Raw genomic sequence first — 14,903 nt, 5'->3', positions numbered from 1 at the left:
AGTATCGATCATAAAATTTATTTGTGATAATTCACGTAGTCAAACCAGATGGGCCGTATAAATGGGCTTGGTTACTGTTTGGTTAAATGGGCCGAGACAGTCAAATGGACCGACCTCGTCAAGAGAAGATAAACATGTTGACCCATGTTATGGCATTTTTCTTTGAAAATACTTGCACCACTCGACATCACTAGTAAGACAGACAGTGATGGAAGGTGGATTCCCCCAAAAAATAATGCTAAACATTCCGACATTGGTTACATCTCTAGACTTAAGACATTGGTATGCTGCTAAGATGGAAAGTTCGAACCAGTTAGGAGGATTTCCTTGGAGTTTTTATGTTCTCGTGAACTTTCGCCCACTCCGGAAAGGGGTTAGAAACCCCATTTTCAATCGCATGAGCTTCAGACAAATCTTACATATCGCCTGCGTGGCGTAAGTTGTTCTGAGCGGCATGAGATTTACACCCACTCAACTTAACTGTGCGAAGGACATGCTGAGTGATTCCTCGGTTTTAAAAAAAAATAAAAAAAATGTTGTGCTTAATCATGTGATCATGTCTAAGTCAATGTGTAAGTGCAGTTCTCACTCTGGTATCATATTTACATATAAACAAACAAAGCTCAAGCTGTTTCACTTGGCTTTTTCTCAATAGAAAGTGGCATAAAACTAGGGGGAGGAATCTGATCACTGGACGAGTAAGAGGGGAAAAACAACTGCCCCTTGGATTTTCCGATTCCAGAACGGGAGCTGAAAATTGTACACAGAAACAACAAGTCATTTCATGTCAGTGATGGAAGATCAGTAATATGCAGCATCTAGAGTATGCAAGTACTGGGTAACATATAATAATGGCTAAAAGCATTAGCATATGTAGTGGGTACTTAACCGCTGGCGAAAGTTGGAAGGTTGGCCGCTGAGCAAGGAGGAGCTTGAACAACATCCTGTAAAGCAAGTAGTTGCATTCTCGGATAAATAATCACCACTCGACTGCAGATGAAACAGGTCGTTTGTGTCAAGTTAATAACAGTGATCTATAAAACTGCAAATGTTTTAAGTTCTTCTGTCAAAAAGACGGACTAAGGGAAACTTTGCAGTTTATGGCATATACTTACAGTTTCTTTCTGTACATTTTGCACTTTTGATGGCTCCAGGTTGCTCGTTTTACGGATGCTTCTTTCATTAAAAAGTAGAAGCGCACATTTGCATGTCAAGAATAGAAGTAGAACTCCAAGAAAAAGGACCAAAAGAGATTCAATCACAATGGCTGATCCTAGGGCTGCGACCAACGCAATAACAAACTACAGAGATTATACGGGGACAGTAAAGAAATCTAAAACTATAAGATGGAAGGATTTAACTCAAAACACTAGCTAATCTACGAGAATTGATGGCAAGTAGGAAGAAAATATCTTCAAAAAAAAGTCATTTAATGGGTCAAGATATTTTAAGTTACACTTACTGTGAGCAACCAAGGAACTCATCGGCCGTCTTCGTATGAGCTTTATGGTAGCTACAGCATGCAACGGCATAGAAATCCCTTCAGCGCAATCCAAATAGCATCCATAATGCCCCATGTCATTTAATTTGATTGTTAAAAGAGCACCATGCTCTCCACCCTGTACAATAGGTATATGTAGTCAACTGCAGACTCAGATTTGAGCATATACTACCCCAACGTTGCTACCTTACAGACTCATTGTTTTGGAACATTAATTTCCTCGAAAAAAAAATCTACTAAGATTTGGTTCCTATGATATTAAGGGAATTTGATTGAGATGGGAAAAGTTAAAATGGATGCACTAACAGATCAAAGAAATAAGTCATTAAGACAACCACAGTGCACAAGCAATCTTGCATATTTATAGGAACTAAGGCTTCAGGTTTGTTTACTTATCCATCCACTCCTGTTTTCCTTACTTACATAACAGACACAACGAAACAGACAAACACGTGCATGTTCTAGTGCGGTACACTTTCAATAGGATATAAGTATACTCACATGATATAACAGTTGCTGCAAGACGGTGTTGCACTCATTGAGTGTCCCTCGAAATCTAATTCCATTAGCTTTGACCATAAAATGTTTTGAGATTGTAACATATGTCTGAAGAGGCTGCCACTGATAACTACTCATTAGCATGAGTTCGGTTGTATTAATTAGATCAGCTGGTAGACTAGCCATCAGAAATCCATCATTAACTTCCACAGAAAATGCCACTAAGAATTGAGACTCGCCACCTGAAAGAAAATCCACAGGCAGAATGTCATGTTGTCCCGAATGTTCAAGTGGCATTTAACAAATTATCCTTCTGTTTCATTTAGTTATTCCGTTTCAAGAATAAATCAAGTTCATAAACTCCAAGATGCCAAAAGGCTTCAGAATCTAGAAGCAGAAAAGCATGATACGTATGATTATATTTCACTTAAAATAGGGAGAGAAAAAAAATAAAAGTTGCCATTCCGACTTATTCATTGTTTAAAATAGATTCATAAACATACCAGGGAAGTTAAGAAGGTCAGGATCCCCAACAGAGAACTCAAACTTGTCCCTAAATTTGTCAAAGATGAGAGACTCTTCTCCATTGCTCTTCAATACAATAAAACCAGGGACGCGAATAAATGGGGGATCATTAACAGGTTCGACAAAAACTGGAACATCCAGGTCATTCGGTCCATTTCTGTTCCTGGCAGAAACTCGAATGCTATCCTCTCCACAAAAATTCTCATTTCTAAATGAGTGAAAGAAGCTGTTAATAAGGAGAGGAAGATACAACACAATTGCCAGACAGCTAGCAACGGTTAAAAAATTAAATAACAGAAGATTTCTCGAAATTGTAAGAAATCACGAAGAAAGCTATTAAAGTCGTAATGTTAATGCCATGCAAATTTTTGGACGTAGCCAAGAAAGAATTAACTTCTCCAAGCAGATGTTCTGTCTGGTTTTGTAATTTTCTCCTAAGGCAAGCCACAAAAATCAGAATTTGTATATCCCTAACTGAAGACTTAAGATAGTAATAGGTTTAGTTCCAGAAACAACTACTCGTTTTACCAAAAGTTGAATTCAAAAATATTGCAAGCCTCAGCAGGAAAAAAAAGCTTTAAGAACATAAAATCATAAAATGCAATAAAATTTAAGAACAATTGTTCTTTTTCCAGTAAGAAAAGTGATTCAGACATATACCCGAGATATTGGATTGACTGAAGTGCTAGATTGATTACTTCTACACAGCCCTCTAAGATCAAATCCTTAGCTTCTTCATCTCCATGTTTTACAGAAAGGCCACTCCCCATTGGCTGCCAAAATTGCATCATCATAGGAGACAGAAAGATAGTCCCTGATCGTGCACTAAGAACAACAGAGATGTTCTCGGTTGGATCTGAATATCGTATCTCAAATCCAGAGAAACCACTGCACAAGAATCACTATCATACAAAACCTAGCAACGGACAAAACCAAGTAACTTCAAGAATATTGAGCATACCACAAATAAATAGATACAACGACAAACTTACCCAAATCTAGGATGTAAAATATCTTCGGTAGCTTGCAATTGACTTGGAAAAGATACAAAATGGGGTGGGATACTGAGGACAAAAATGCTTGCAGTGGCAGAGGCAAGATTTCCATTTACATCAGATATTGAGTAAGAAAAAGAATCATTCCCATAATAATCTTTATAAGGTGTGTATCTAAGTAGTTGCCCATGCTGTAAAAGGGAACCATGACCTGGCTGACAAAAATAAAAAAAAGTAATCTGCCAATTTTGCTAGCAGATTCTTATAAAATATATGTCATGTAAGCATAATATAACTACGAAGTAGAGCATCAAGATAACACCTCCGCTTTTAATATGAGTAAGGAGTTGATATACACATACTCTTAGAACTTTCAAACAAATTAGTTTAATTTGTAGGATGCAGTTTAAATTGCAAGGGCTAAATACAGTGCTACATTGATTGATACATATGAAAATCAAATATGTACCATAGAGTCATCTTGAAAAAGATCAAGACAAAACATTTAAAATTCAGGAGGAAAGTAATTCGTATTTCCAAGATTCAGTCCAATCTTCACAAACCGTATATTAGTAATTGTAGCAGGATAATCAAGGTTAAGAAGCTTTGTAAGATCTACATTAACTTATCTTACCTTAGAGAATTCAATTATGGTTGCATTGTCACCAGCAAAGTAGTCATTTGCTAAAACATCAAAAGCAATGGACTCGTCCTCCCAAATTGAGATATTATCATCATAGGCCTTTGGAAAATATTCACCTGAAAGACATTAGGATTATAAACCTAGAGACATAATACATTCTCAACTGTGAAAATGAAAAGGAACCAGATTATTACTTTTACCACCAATTCTTAGAAAAGGTTGAAGATCATCGAGGATAGCAATTCTAGTGCTAATAAAGACATCGAGAAACTCAATTATGTAAGCTGGTGCTACAGTAACTAACCACTGTAAACATTTACCCCAAAGGGACAGGGGTTTAAGCGTTCGCCATCAAATGAAACACACATCTCATAAGTGCCAACATCATTGGCCAGATAGCAACCAGTATATGACCCATTGTTGTTATCCACAAACATCCAACTTGAGAAACCAGACCTGTTAGTGGAAGCAATCTCTAGATTCAACCTTGATTGTTGCAAAGGAACAGGATTGGAATACGAATCCACAAGCTGCACAAGTATTTCATTTTTGACCAGCTTTGGTACCTTAGGGGCAAATCTCATATTTCCAGAGAGAGAAACATTGACCTCACCTGATAAACAGTGGGAATAAATATGTCATCAGAAATTAAAGAAGGTAAGTTACACATGCAACTATCATGATTACAACTCAACCATTCTAAGACATCAAATTATGTGGTGCTTACTCACATAAATAAGAAAACATCACAGCTTGTGATGAATAAAAGGTGATGTGAAAAGCTAAAAGTTAGATATTAAAGAACAAAGCCAAGATCGATTTTTTCTTCACTGAAATATTTCAGAAGTACCAGAAAGCTGGGCGGGCAGTATAATAGTTTGAAAAGGCAAATTTCATGGTTCTAACTCATTCACTACCATTTAAAATTTTGGTTACATTTGTAGAAGTTTTGACCTTCTTTCTCTTCCTCTCTTCTTCTTTTTCTTTTTTGATAAAATCAACTTCTTGTTTTTCACCCTTAACATATTAACCCGGGAAAGTAAAAGATATGATCAAACATATTAGGCTATCAAAAAACACACTACCTGCTTTTACTTCTTTTGTAAATGGACCACCGTTCAGCAAAATATTTCCACAGAAGACATAAATTTGATATATACCACTCTTCTCAGGAGTAAAAATTACACTGAAAGCACTAACTTGAACTTTCGAGCTTCCAAAAGACTGAAGCAAAGAAAGAAACAATCATAAAAAATTAAAATAAACTGCTCTTAAAGGATATATACAAATGCAAATCTCACAGTGTTACTCAGATCTGTAGATGGTGCAATAGATGGTGCAGGAGTATTTGCTATTTGACTGATAGCAACATAGTTCCATTCTGGGGTTGGTATACTTCCTGTTCCAGAGACGCAATCACTTTTGTAAGATAAATTCAACCATCATTTCTCTCTTTTTTTAAAAGAAAATAATTTAATCATAGCCAATTTGCATATACCATTGATGATCTGCATTGGGCAGATAGTTGGCTGTGGACTATACGAATCATTTTCCTTTACAATTTGGACTTGAAGCCTTTCTACTTCAACTGGAGAGGGATATTGGAAAATATCATTCAGATAAACTGAAAACTTCACCATTTCCCCAGCAATAGAATCATTTAAACCAGAACCATTAACTATGCTTTTCAATCCATCGCAATAACCTATTCAAAGTGAATCAGATAAAATAGCAATTATTTTAGAATGAATTTTGGATATCTATATACATCAGGGACATAAGTATCAGCTAACCATCAACCCCTGGAGTTCATAAGAACCTTAATTAAACATAAATCAATTGAATTGAGAGAGAAAGCGAGAGAAAACACCAGAATATCAAAAAGCACAATCAATAATACAACACTGTATTAACCTGTAAGCATACCTATAAAGGCAGTGTAAGCATACGGCATATTTGAGATGCTCTTGTTATGCTTTGTATTCGATATTGTGAGCCAGAAGTTCCCTGGTTCCAATATGCTAAATGAAAATAACTGAATTCCTGGTGCCACCTCTTCGAAGTGCAAATCCGCCACAGGCATAGAAAGGTTAGTCTCCTTCTCAACAATGTCAGCATCAAATTCATATTTTCCAGGGACAAGGTTCCTGTACCGATCATGCTGGTATATTAAAATTTCCATCCTGGAGAAAAGTTGCCAGGCATTTGTTTCAAATTTCAATTGGGCCACGCAATTGGAAACATCCAGCGGTCCTGTCAAAGTTCAGTACTAGATCTAGTTACTAAATGACAAGCATATAATTAATTGAACTAAAAATACACGATTTCAAGTTGCTGGATGATTATGTCAATCACACACTACAATTCAACCACATACCATAGGAACTATTTCTGAAGCACGCAATACAAATACATAGACATGGACAACTGATGACTTATATTCACGTAAGTTACTAAACAGTCTCCGGAATGCAAAGAAGAATGGACCTTCAAAACCAAAATAAATTATTTCAATTAACCATATATGCTGTCATATTGTTTTGTTTTTGACACAAAGGTGTGTGTGTGTGGGTGAGCTTGAGCGAACTGTCAAGCAGAAAAGTCAATTCCCCTTATATCAATCAACATCAATATCTATAAGAAATGCACAACCAAAATTCCAATTTCTTTTAACTTTCCCTCCTCCATTGTTAATTTATCCTCTGTTTGCCATGAAAACAGCTGCAAAACGCTTATATAGTCAATGAAAAGGCACAGCATGAGCTTATGATAACTGGGATGTGCATCACCTGGGTTCACCTTGAATGTAAGTGGTGAGCCATTCAGAGATTGATTTCCCCCTTGCACATGCATTAAGAGGTCTCCAGATTTCACCATAATGAAGTCAATGAGAATATTGCCAACTTCATTCCAACCCACATATGTGATGTTCGGGACACTTGCAATGGAACCATTTAAGTAATGTGCTCTCAGCATAAAATTATAAGAATTCAGTTCCTCACCAGTAGGGAGAGCATTATTCCCAAACGCATCTTTAGGAAGAATAAGAATGGTAGCTTTTGCTCCCACTTCAAACTCATTCGCAAGACCCATCCATGAAGCAACACAAACAGATGGGTAAATAGGTCCTTCATTCAAACAACAAACACTTGTATCACCTCAACATCCAAAACATTGAATAATAAAACAAAACAAAGTAATCTCTAATTTTTAATGTATATCATTACAGGTCAAGGGCATCAAAATCAACCAGTTTTTCAATTGTATAGCTCAGAATCAAACTTTCAATTGTGTAGTATCCAGTAATGCAACAACTCAATATCAAAGTGTTGACTACACTATAAGTTCTCTCTCTCTCCTAATACACAATTTGATCATTCGAAGAAGCCACAGGAACAGGGACCAAATATGACAAGATGGACTTAAAATGGATGATTTTGATATGATGGTCACCTAGTATGCACAAATAATGTCATACCCATGATCTAAAACAGCCCATATTGAATCAAGAAGGAAAAGAGGAAGTTTAGATGAGAATACCTGGTGTAACATTGAAATGGAGAGAGGAATCAAATACTTCAAAGGGTTCTTCATTAATAATCACATTAAACAACCCAACCATGATTGGAGTGAAGAGAATTTTCCAATTTCCAGTATCCTCCTCAGTAAGCAGAAGAACCCCAGAAATATAAGAACTGTTACCCATCTTTCCATTCACCGAGATTGTAGGACTAAAAGCACTCTTTTCAAGTGAAGCATTTCCCTTGCTGTCAAATTCTCCCAATACTTTGATCTTTATGGTTGCAGTAACCCCGGCTTGGAATGTGTTCTTATCATCCCACCAACTGAAAGCAAACTTGGGTACTGTTCCTTCATCTACCATAAATCAAATTATTTACATTACTCTCAACTTTATACTTATACCCATTAAAGGAAAACATAAGAAAATTAAGTGAAAATAATTAGAAGGAGAATATCTAATGATACCTGAACTTGCAAGTTGGAAGACGGTGGCAACAAGGAGAGCGAGAGCTGGGAGTGACATAGCCATGTGTGGGTGAATTGGGAGTGCCATGATTGATAAACAACTGGTAAGGTTTTGAAACAGAGTCAATTGAGTGCATTGTGTGTTTTGTTGGTCGTCGAACTTTGGTGACGGTTCTTGGCGGTTCAAAACGGTTGCGATAGTGGCCAAGTGGGTTTCACAACGACGAAATGACGAACCACTCAGTCACTGCTTGCTCGCTTTCCCACCTTTTTGATCTGGATTGTTAAAAGGCTCGAGTTCGCAACTACAGCGAATACTCATTACGAAAAGGAAGGCCTGGGAAGGCCCAACTAAGTCCATCCAGGCCCAGTGGGTTTGCATTTTCAATTTTGGATGGCTAACTATCCACTGGGTATTACATAACTCAATTCATAAATGTGTGACGTGGGAAGTTACCCATCGATTCAATTATTTTCTTACAACCCTACGGGAGAGTGTTAGACTTATAATTGGTTTATAAGAAAAGCCCATACTTCCCTCAATCAACAAAGCTATTTCGACTCAAGTATCGTTAAGCAAGACGACCAAAAAGAACAAAGCCATACGAGCATATCCACAATAGACCGATAAATCCAAAAACAGACAATATTTGTTAATTTGAGTGAACTTTCCCTTTCCCTTTCCACTCTTATCCTACCCCAAGGATTGATAAGGCTCGACGCTTGATTACTGATAAGGATTATTCAACTTGTTGATTTAATTTAAAATATAGATATATACCAATGAGCAGTTCATCTCCAACATCTTGTGTTCAAATTATTGTCACTGAATTGAAGTTCTTTGACAAACAAGTCAAGCCATCTCTCTTATATCCCTCATTCATTTCTTAGATCTTCTGTTCTGCATGCATGTTTGAGGTTCACTAAGAAAGTCATCTCAAGTGCAACACAAGCAGCTCTGGTTTTTCAATTAACTGCTTCCACTCGTTGCAAAATTTGGCAACAGTTGCTCCATCCAAGACTCTGTGATCTGCACCAATATTAACCTGAGAAAGCAAAAACTGTGTTAGACTGACATCAGCATACAATCAACATCAGACGACGAACATGGTAACCAGATACTCGTAGTCTCATCTGATACACCAGTTAATGTTTCATACTAAACTAGACCATGACGCAATCCGATAACATCTTATTTGAACAATGTGTCAGCATTGGTTGTTTTTCTCATATCCTCATAAATTTCTTATAACCATGACACGGGGCACCAAAAGATTATCCAGTGCCGGCGACCAGCTGTGTACGTGTGTGACAATATTGAAGCATTACTTACGCTCATGATTGAAACAGGGTACACGTTTCCGTCATCTCCAAGTCGAGGAACTTTCTGAATTCTACCGAGTGCAATGATGGCGACTTCAGGCAAGTTGAGGAGAGGGACGCCAAACTTTCCACCTATTGCTCCGATATTGCTCAGAGTTATTGTTCCACCAGATACATCGCCAGGGCTAAGCTTGTTATCCCGTGCCAGACATTGTAACCTTGAGAGCTCCTTTGTTATCTAAATATATAGAAAATAAAATTTTCAAGGAAATCTTATGCAAAAATACACATATTACCTTTGCATTGATATGATGGGGAACTATTGCAGGAACTGAAATGTTCTGGTCCATATTTAAAGGGCATACTACCAGCTACCGCTATCAAGTAATGCGACAGCATAGTTCAAACCCAAGTGAAGTTAACAACAAAAAACAGAAAAGAAAACTGTTTTGCATATTTTAAACAGGAGAAGTTAACAAAAAACACTAACCTCCAAGATGGAAAGATTCTGAACATCTTTTATGTTTGGAACAACTAGACCCTGGGGGGTAGCCATGGCAACTCCAATATTATGGGAACCTATATTGTTCAACAGGAACCGTAAACACCATTTTCTATCAAAGTACAAAGCTCCTTAGAAACACAGAAGGAAGAGAAATATAACATAAACTAGCCAACCTTTAAGAATAACCTCAAGCAATTCCTCATTGAAGCAACTATTCATGAATGGAAACTTGCTCAGGGCCATCGAAAGCGACTTTATCAACAATGGCAGGAAAGTAAATTTAACATCTGCCTCAGAATGATTATTTTGGAAAGATACTTTGAGCTCCACAAGTGCATCACAAATAATCTCTTCCACATAGTGAAAATGTGGAACTTTTGCCGCCATCGACATTGATTTCACCATTGCCCGGTGGAATCCCCTGAAAGAACAGAATGTAAAGGACCGAACTTTCTCAGTTTTTTTTTTTTTTATAAACATTTTTACATACATTAAAATGGCAATGTGATTAGCAAGCAGCAATCGGTAAATAAAAAGGCAAAACTAATAAACAGAGAACACAAGAAAGTTCAAATCACTGAAGGCTGATTCAGCATCACGCAAGAAGTATATTTTACAAATAAGAGAAACAGTAATTCCACAGCCAAGAAGTTAACTGACAATAATATGTAGCTCTTAAAAAAATTACACCTTAAAAAGTTGCACCTGAACGCCATTATAATAACCAGAATCTACAGATAGCAATGGTAGGCAAAAATCTTTTTGAATATAAAAAATTTATTAACAGCACCGAGGGCATGCAAACCAGGAGGAAACCAGAGTTACATGTTTGAGAACTAAGAAAATCTAATCAATTAGAGCAATGGGATCAAAAAAATCATGAAAATTGTTATGGTCACAACATTATTTCTCTCAAATATCACAGATGCAGTGAGCCAGCAATTCAATACTGCAATGTTGACCCAACTATTGAGGTGCTCATATCCACAATGTGATGAAATCAGACTTCGAAATTGACACTTCATAACACAATCTTTTCCAATCCAAATTATTTTGTTAAGAGAAAATGTAAAGAAATGTTCCAAGTTCATCCTTATGTGTTAGACATGCTGAAGCATTAATGCTAATTAGTGTGATTAATAAATTTCAGGTAATTTGTCACTGCCCCCTCAACAAAATATAAGACAAATGTCCCAAGTTCGTGTTTGTTTTCACATTACCTCAAGGGAATAAACTTGTCATCATAATGTCTTTTAACTTCAGCTGACACATAAGGATCTTCGTTTTCTCCTCCAAGAAACTGCTTCTCAGATTCCATAAATACAGTCGCAGAAGGATCTTTAATGAGTCCTTTTTGGATTGCATACTTCTGCACGTCTTCTTTCAATACCCTTCCATCTTTACCAGATCCATGGATGTCATTTATCATTATACCATACTGCTCTGCAAAGTGCCGAACAGCGGGAGTGGATAGGACACCACCCACACTAGTTTTGTTCTGCTCAGGAGCAGAAACATTATTTTCTTTCTTATGAAGATCAATTTCTGGAGAATCAGAACTCTGTCTCGGACAGTGCGATCCCCCAACAACCATCTTTACAAGGGTCTCTCCAACCTGAAATTTATTGTATACGAAAACATAAGATCTTTTGGGGAGTGTTTGATTATGGAAGACAAAAATAACAAGTTTACTGAAGAAGAAATTCCACTTCATTGTCCAAAATTATGGGGTTAGAAATACTCTATAAGATTCACTATGCTAAAGGAACTAAGCCCAATATATTTATTCCCAAGAAAACAAGTTTGATATTGTCTTGAATCTTAATAGTAGAATGATATTCTTCATGCGAATGAGTAATCCTAAACTTCCAGCCATTTTGCATCTCCCACTCCGTGGCAATTTCATGAGGGTACACAATCCTCTGATAAGTTTTGAATGATAAGTTGAACATGAAGTTCTAGAAAGTTGTTCAATTTCTGACCTTCACGATGTCACCAGGAATATAAAGAAGTTCTGAAACTGTTCCCTTGTGACGACTTGTAATTTCAATAGTTGCTTTGTCACTCTGAACTTCACAGAGTGGTTGAAATTCTTCAATTATTTCACCCTGCCAAAGAATAATATCAAAGTTCACATTTGTTGCTCGTGTCGTATCCAATAGGAACCTAGGTGTTCAATGTTAACACACAAAAAATCCATGTATGCAATCCATAATTTATTTTAGTTCTTCCCCCAGGTTTTAGTCAACAATAGAAATCTTTAAAATTCTCATCCGGATGACAGAAGCCTCAATTTCCATAAAAACTTGGTCAAAGCTTAAAGTCGAGCACTGAAGCCAAAAGCTGCTTCTTGAAACAATATGGGAGATTCTAAAGAAAGATGAATTACCCACCTCTTGCACAAACCATCTGAGAAGTTCACATTCTGCAATACCTTCACCAGTTTGTGCCAATGGTACATCAACTACCTCTCCCACCGGGAACTCGACCAAATTTTGAATTGAAAAGTGTCGTCTATTCGAAGCTAAAAGAAAGTCGAACTACAAAAAAAGAAAGAGCATGAAACAATCAAATACAATCCAGCAATTTACATCAAAAAATTATCAGATATAATCAAATGTACTTACAAAAATAGCTGGAAAATTATTAAAACAGTTAAAATTGGCAGACGCAAGCATATACAACAAGACCTAATCCTAAAACTTCTTTTTTGGGATCAGTCAAACACCAACTAATCAATGTTCGGCATGTGATCTCTTTAATCACTCTACAGTTGATACAGTCAAAAACTATCTAAATAGCATGTACAACTAAACTAGCTTAGGAAGCTTTGTTAAACAGTGACAATAGAATACCAAGATAGATTTAAGCAACAAGTCTTTCTTCTCCCCATACTAGAGGTTCGATCAGAGAGACTCACAGCGATTTGGTTACTAGCATAGAGACACGATGCCGAATCGAAACTCGACCGCCACGATACCGGCGACGGAAAAGGGGATGGACTCTCGGCGGCATACGGATAGAGTATTCGACGGCAGGAGCTCCAAGCCCTACCGTGCCAAATCCTCCGACAGATCATGGTTATCCGGCTGGCTTTGGTCCCGACTACAAGTTGTACAGAGATAATCTTAATTTAGTAGATAAACTCATCAATCTTGTCATGTGTGCCATGTCAGTCTAAGCACCATCTGAGTCATTCATGGAAGAAAAAAAAAGGCACTATCCGAGTCATATTGGATAAGAGGAGAAGATCCCAGTATGTCATGTGATGTGGCTAGTGCGGTCAAAAAAAACATGCCAAATGGAATCACCAAATCAATCATCTAATCACTTATTGTCACATGTATATTAGTGATAGTCGATTCAAAAAACTAATCGAACCTCAATAGCCGACTAAATGATAGGTTAAATTTATGTCAAAAAAGTCGACCGAAATCGACCGTGGACACACATGTATATAATGGTGTACATTGGTTTCCAAATCTGAAGTGACTCGGTGACCCGAATCAACCCGAAGTTTATTGGGCAGATCCGAAAACTTTGTTAAGTGTTCGAGTCAAATTTAATCTGATAAACTCATAATAGACTTCGATTTGGGTCAATATTGTTAGAATTTTCAGACTATTGGGTCACCGATAAATATTTGCTCAAACGCTTAAAGTATGAATTTAGGGATTAGATGTGACGCTGGATCGGGTTTTTGTCCATTGTATGTAAACTCTATTAAGTATTGCTAGGTAACCTCTTAACAGGATTATTGATCGGTTGCCTATGGCCCTATGCTCCTGAAAAAAAACCGGGTCGGGTCTAACCCTGACCGGTTACCCAAGCCCGGCCCGGTTACACTCTAATACCACGTGTCCTACTCCTCGTTTATTGATGACCAAAAGTCTCATTGTATTGTTGAGCCTACTTATATAAGTTTATAACTTATAAGCCCACACCGAACTCTCTAGGGGTGTCCATTGAAATTTGGGCTAAGGCATGGGTTCAACCAATTTGGGCTAAGTTAGGCTTTTTTAATACTAAATCCCAGCCCATGTCCAACCAATTTGGGCTAAGTTAGGCCTTTTCATACTAAATCCCAGCCCACAAGATGCCACCAATATTTTTTTAAAAAAACTATTGATTTGAATGAATATATCTTAAGCATCTTTTTTTTTTTTTATAAGATGTAAAACCCACTTGGCCGCTTGACAGGTCAGATGGTAGGGCCCAACTTAATGCCCTCCAAATGTGCTATATTGCTAAGATCAGTGACTCCATGCCCATGACAAGCTTATTATGATTTATGAAATTAGCACTAGAAGAGTGATGTTTCTCCATTTATGCTAACTTAAATACACATTTTTCACCTAAGCCCTCATTTTCAATCTAATCAACTCCTGTTCCCTAATCACTACTTGTAGGCTAATGTCAAATCAATCCTTCACATATATGTTTATATGTGGATGCCAACAAAAAAAAACCTTCATATGATCATCATTTTTATCAATTAAGTCCTACTTATACCATGCCCTATCAATTTTTATGCACAAATGTTTAGCTAAATATGGTAGTTTGATTTAATAATCCACACACCTTGCATTCCCTTATATGTTCTAGTGATGGGTATTCACAAGGAGGGTTTAGTTCACAACCCCATGAAGAAAATATACAACTTTCATATAAGAAAGTTTGGTGATGAAGTGGGTGCTTAAAAAGATGAAACATTGTCACATTCTAGATTTTATATTGGTACTAACTTTGTGTTCAATCACTTATGGCCATGAAATTATAAAAGTGAAATGGGGAGGTAATCACTTCACTAAGCTTAAAGTTAAAGTTGTCAATCTATGATTTGGATTCGTGGAGATTGTGATTAAGATTGTATTAACTAACTAATTCTACAAAGAATATATGTAGGCCAACTTACCTAATTAATTA

The 14,903-nt window shown here is 36.9% G+C and overlaps 2 protein-coding genes across 4 annotated transcripts; both read right to left on the bottom strand.

The window, feature by feature from the left end:
* Positions 1-525: 525 nt before the first annotated feature.
* Positions 526-8,745, bottom strand: LOC120015100 (protein GAMETE EXPRESSED 2). Of its 3 annotated transcripts, none has more exons than XM_038867324.1 (17): positions 8,150-8,745; positions 7,703-8,038; positions 6,952-7,290; positions 6,089-6,415; positions 5,661-5,867; positions 5,464-5,561; positions 5,248-5,386; positions 4,467-4,775; positions 4,154-4,278; positions 3,517-3,734; positions 3,185-3,412; positions 2,503-2,732; positions 2,003-2,241; positions 1,463-1,619; positions 1,116-1,279; positions 890-990; positions 526-750 (listed from the first exon to the last, which is right to left on the bottom strand). In XM_038867324.1, the coding sequence occupies exons 1-17, from the start codon at positions 8,235-8,237 to the stop codon at positions 624-626; spliced, it is 3,432 nt and encodes a 1,143-aa protein (XP_038723252.1). In that variant the 5' UTR covers positions 8,238-8,745; the 3' UTR covers positions 526-623. The 3 variants fall into 3 exon arrangements, with proteins under 3 accessions (XP_038723252.1, XP_038723253.1, XP_038723254.1); XM_038867325.1 differs by having other exon boundaries at positions 5,661-5,750; XM_038867326.1 differs by lacking the exons at positions 7,703-8,038; positions 8,150-8,745 and having other exon boundaries at positions 6,962-7,095.
* Positions 8,746-8,901: 156 nt separating this feature from the next.
* Positions 8,902-13,224, bottom strand: LOC120015103 (lipoamide acyltransferase component of branched-chain alpha-keto acid dehydrogenase complex, mitochondrial-like). The gene is made up of 8 exons (XM_038867328.1): positions 12,898-13,224; positions 12,371-12,517; positions 11,960-12,085; positions 11,198-11,592; positions 10,151-10,398; positions 9,963-10,051; positions 9,483-9,710; positions 8,902-9,195 (listed from the first exon to the last, which is right to left on the bottom strand). The coding sequence occupies exons 1-8, from the start codon at positions 13,054-13,056 to the stop codon at positions 9,082-9,084; spliced, it is 1,506 nt and encodes a 501-aa protein (XP_038723256.1). The 5' UTR covers positions 13,057-13,224; the 3' UTR covers positions 8,902-9,081.
* Positions 13,225-14,903: the final 1,679 nt, after the last annotated feature.

The sequence above is a fragment of the Tripterygium wilfordii genome, chromosome 14, assembly GCF_013401445.1.
Source record: "Tripterygium wilfordii isolate XIE 37 chromosome 14, ASM1340144v1, whole genome shotgun sequence".
Taxonomy (NCBI): domain Eukaryota; kingdom Viridiplantae; phylum Streptophyta; class Magnoliopsida; order Celastrales; family Celastraceae; genus Tripterygium; species Tripterygium wilfordii.
Note: the sequence above shows the minus strand (reverse complement) of the source record. Positions and strands in the feature narration are given on the sequence as shown.

Coding starts and splice junctions, on each gene's coding strand:
- LOC120015100 (XM_038867324.1), bottom strand. CDS start 8,237: ATGGCACTCCCAATTCACCCACACATGGCTATGTCACTCCCAGCTCTC. Junction 4,279..4,466: donor TGGGGTAAATGTTTACAGTG/GTTAGTTACTGT, acceptor AATGTCTTTCAG/GTGAATATTTTCCAAAGGCC. Junction 3,735..4,153: donor CCATAATTGAATTCTCTAAG/GTAAGATAAGTT, acceptor TATTTTTGTCAG/CCAGGTCATGGTTCCCTTTT.
- LOC120015103 (XM_038867328.1), bottom strand. CDS start 13,056: ATGATCTGTCGGAGGATTTGGCACGGTAGGGCTTGGAGCTCCTGCCGT. Junction 12,086..12,370: donor TCAGATGGTTTGTGCAAGAG/GTGGGTAATTCA, acceptor ATTCTTTGGCAG/GGTGAAATAATTGAAGAATT. Junction 11,593..11,959: donor TTCCTGGTGACATCGTGAAG/GTCAGAAATTGA, acceptor AATAAATTTCAG/GTTGGAGAGACCCTTGTAAA.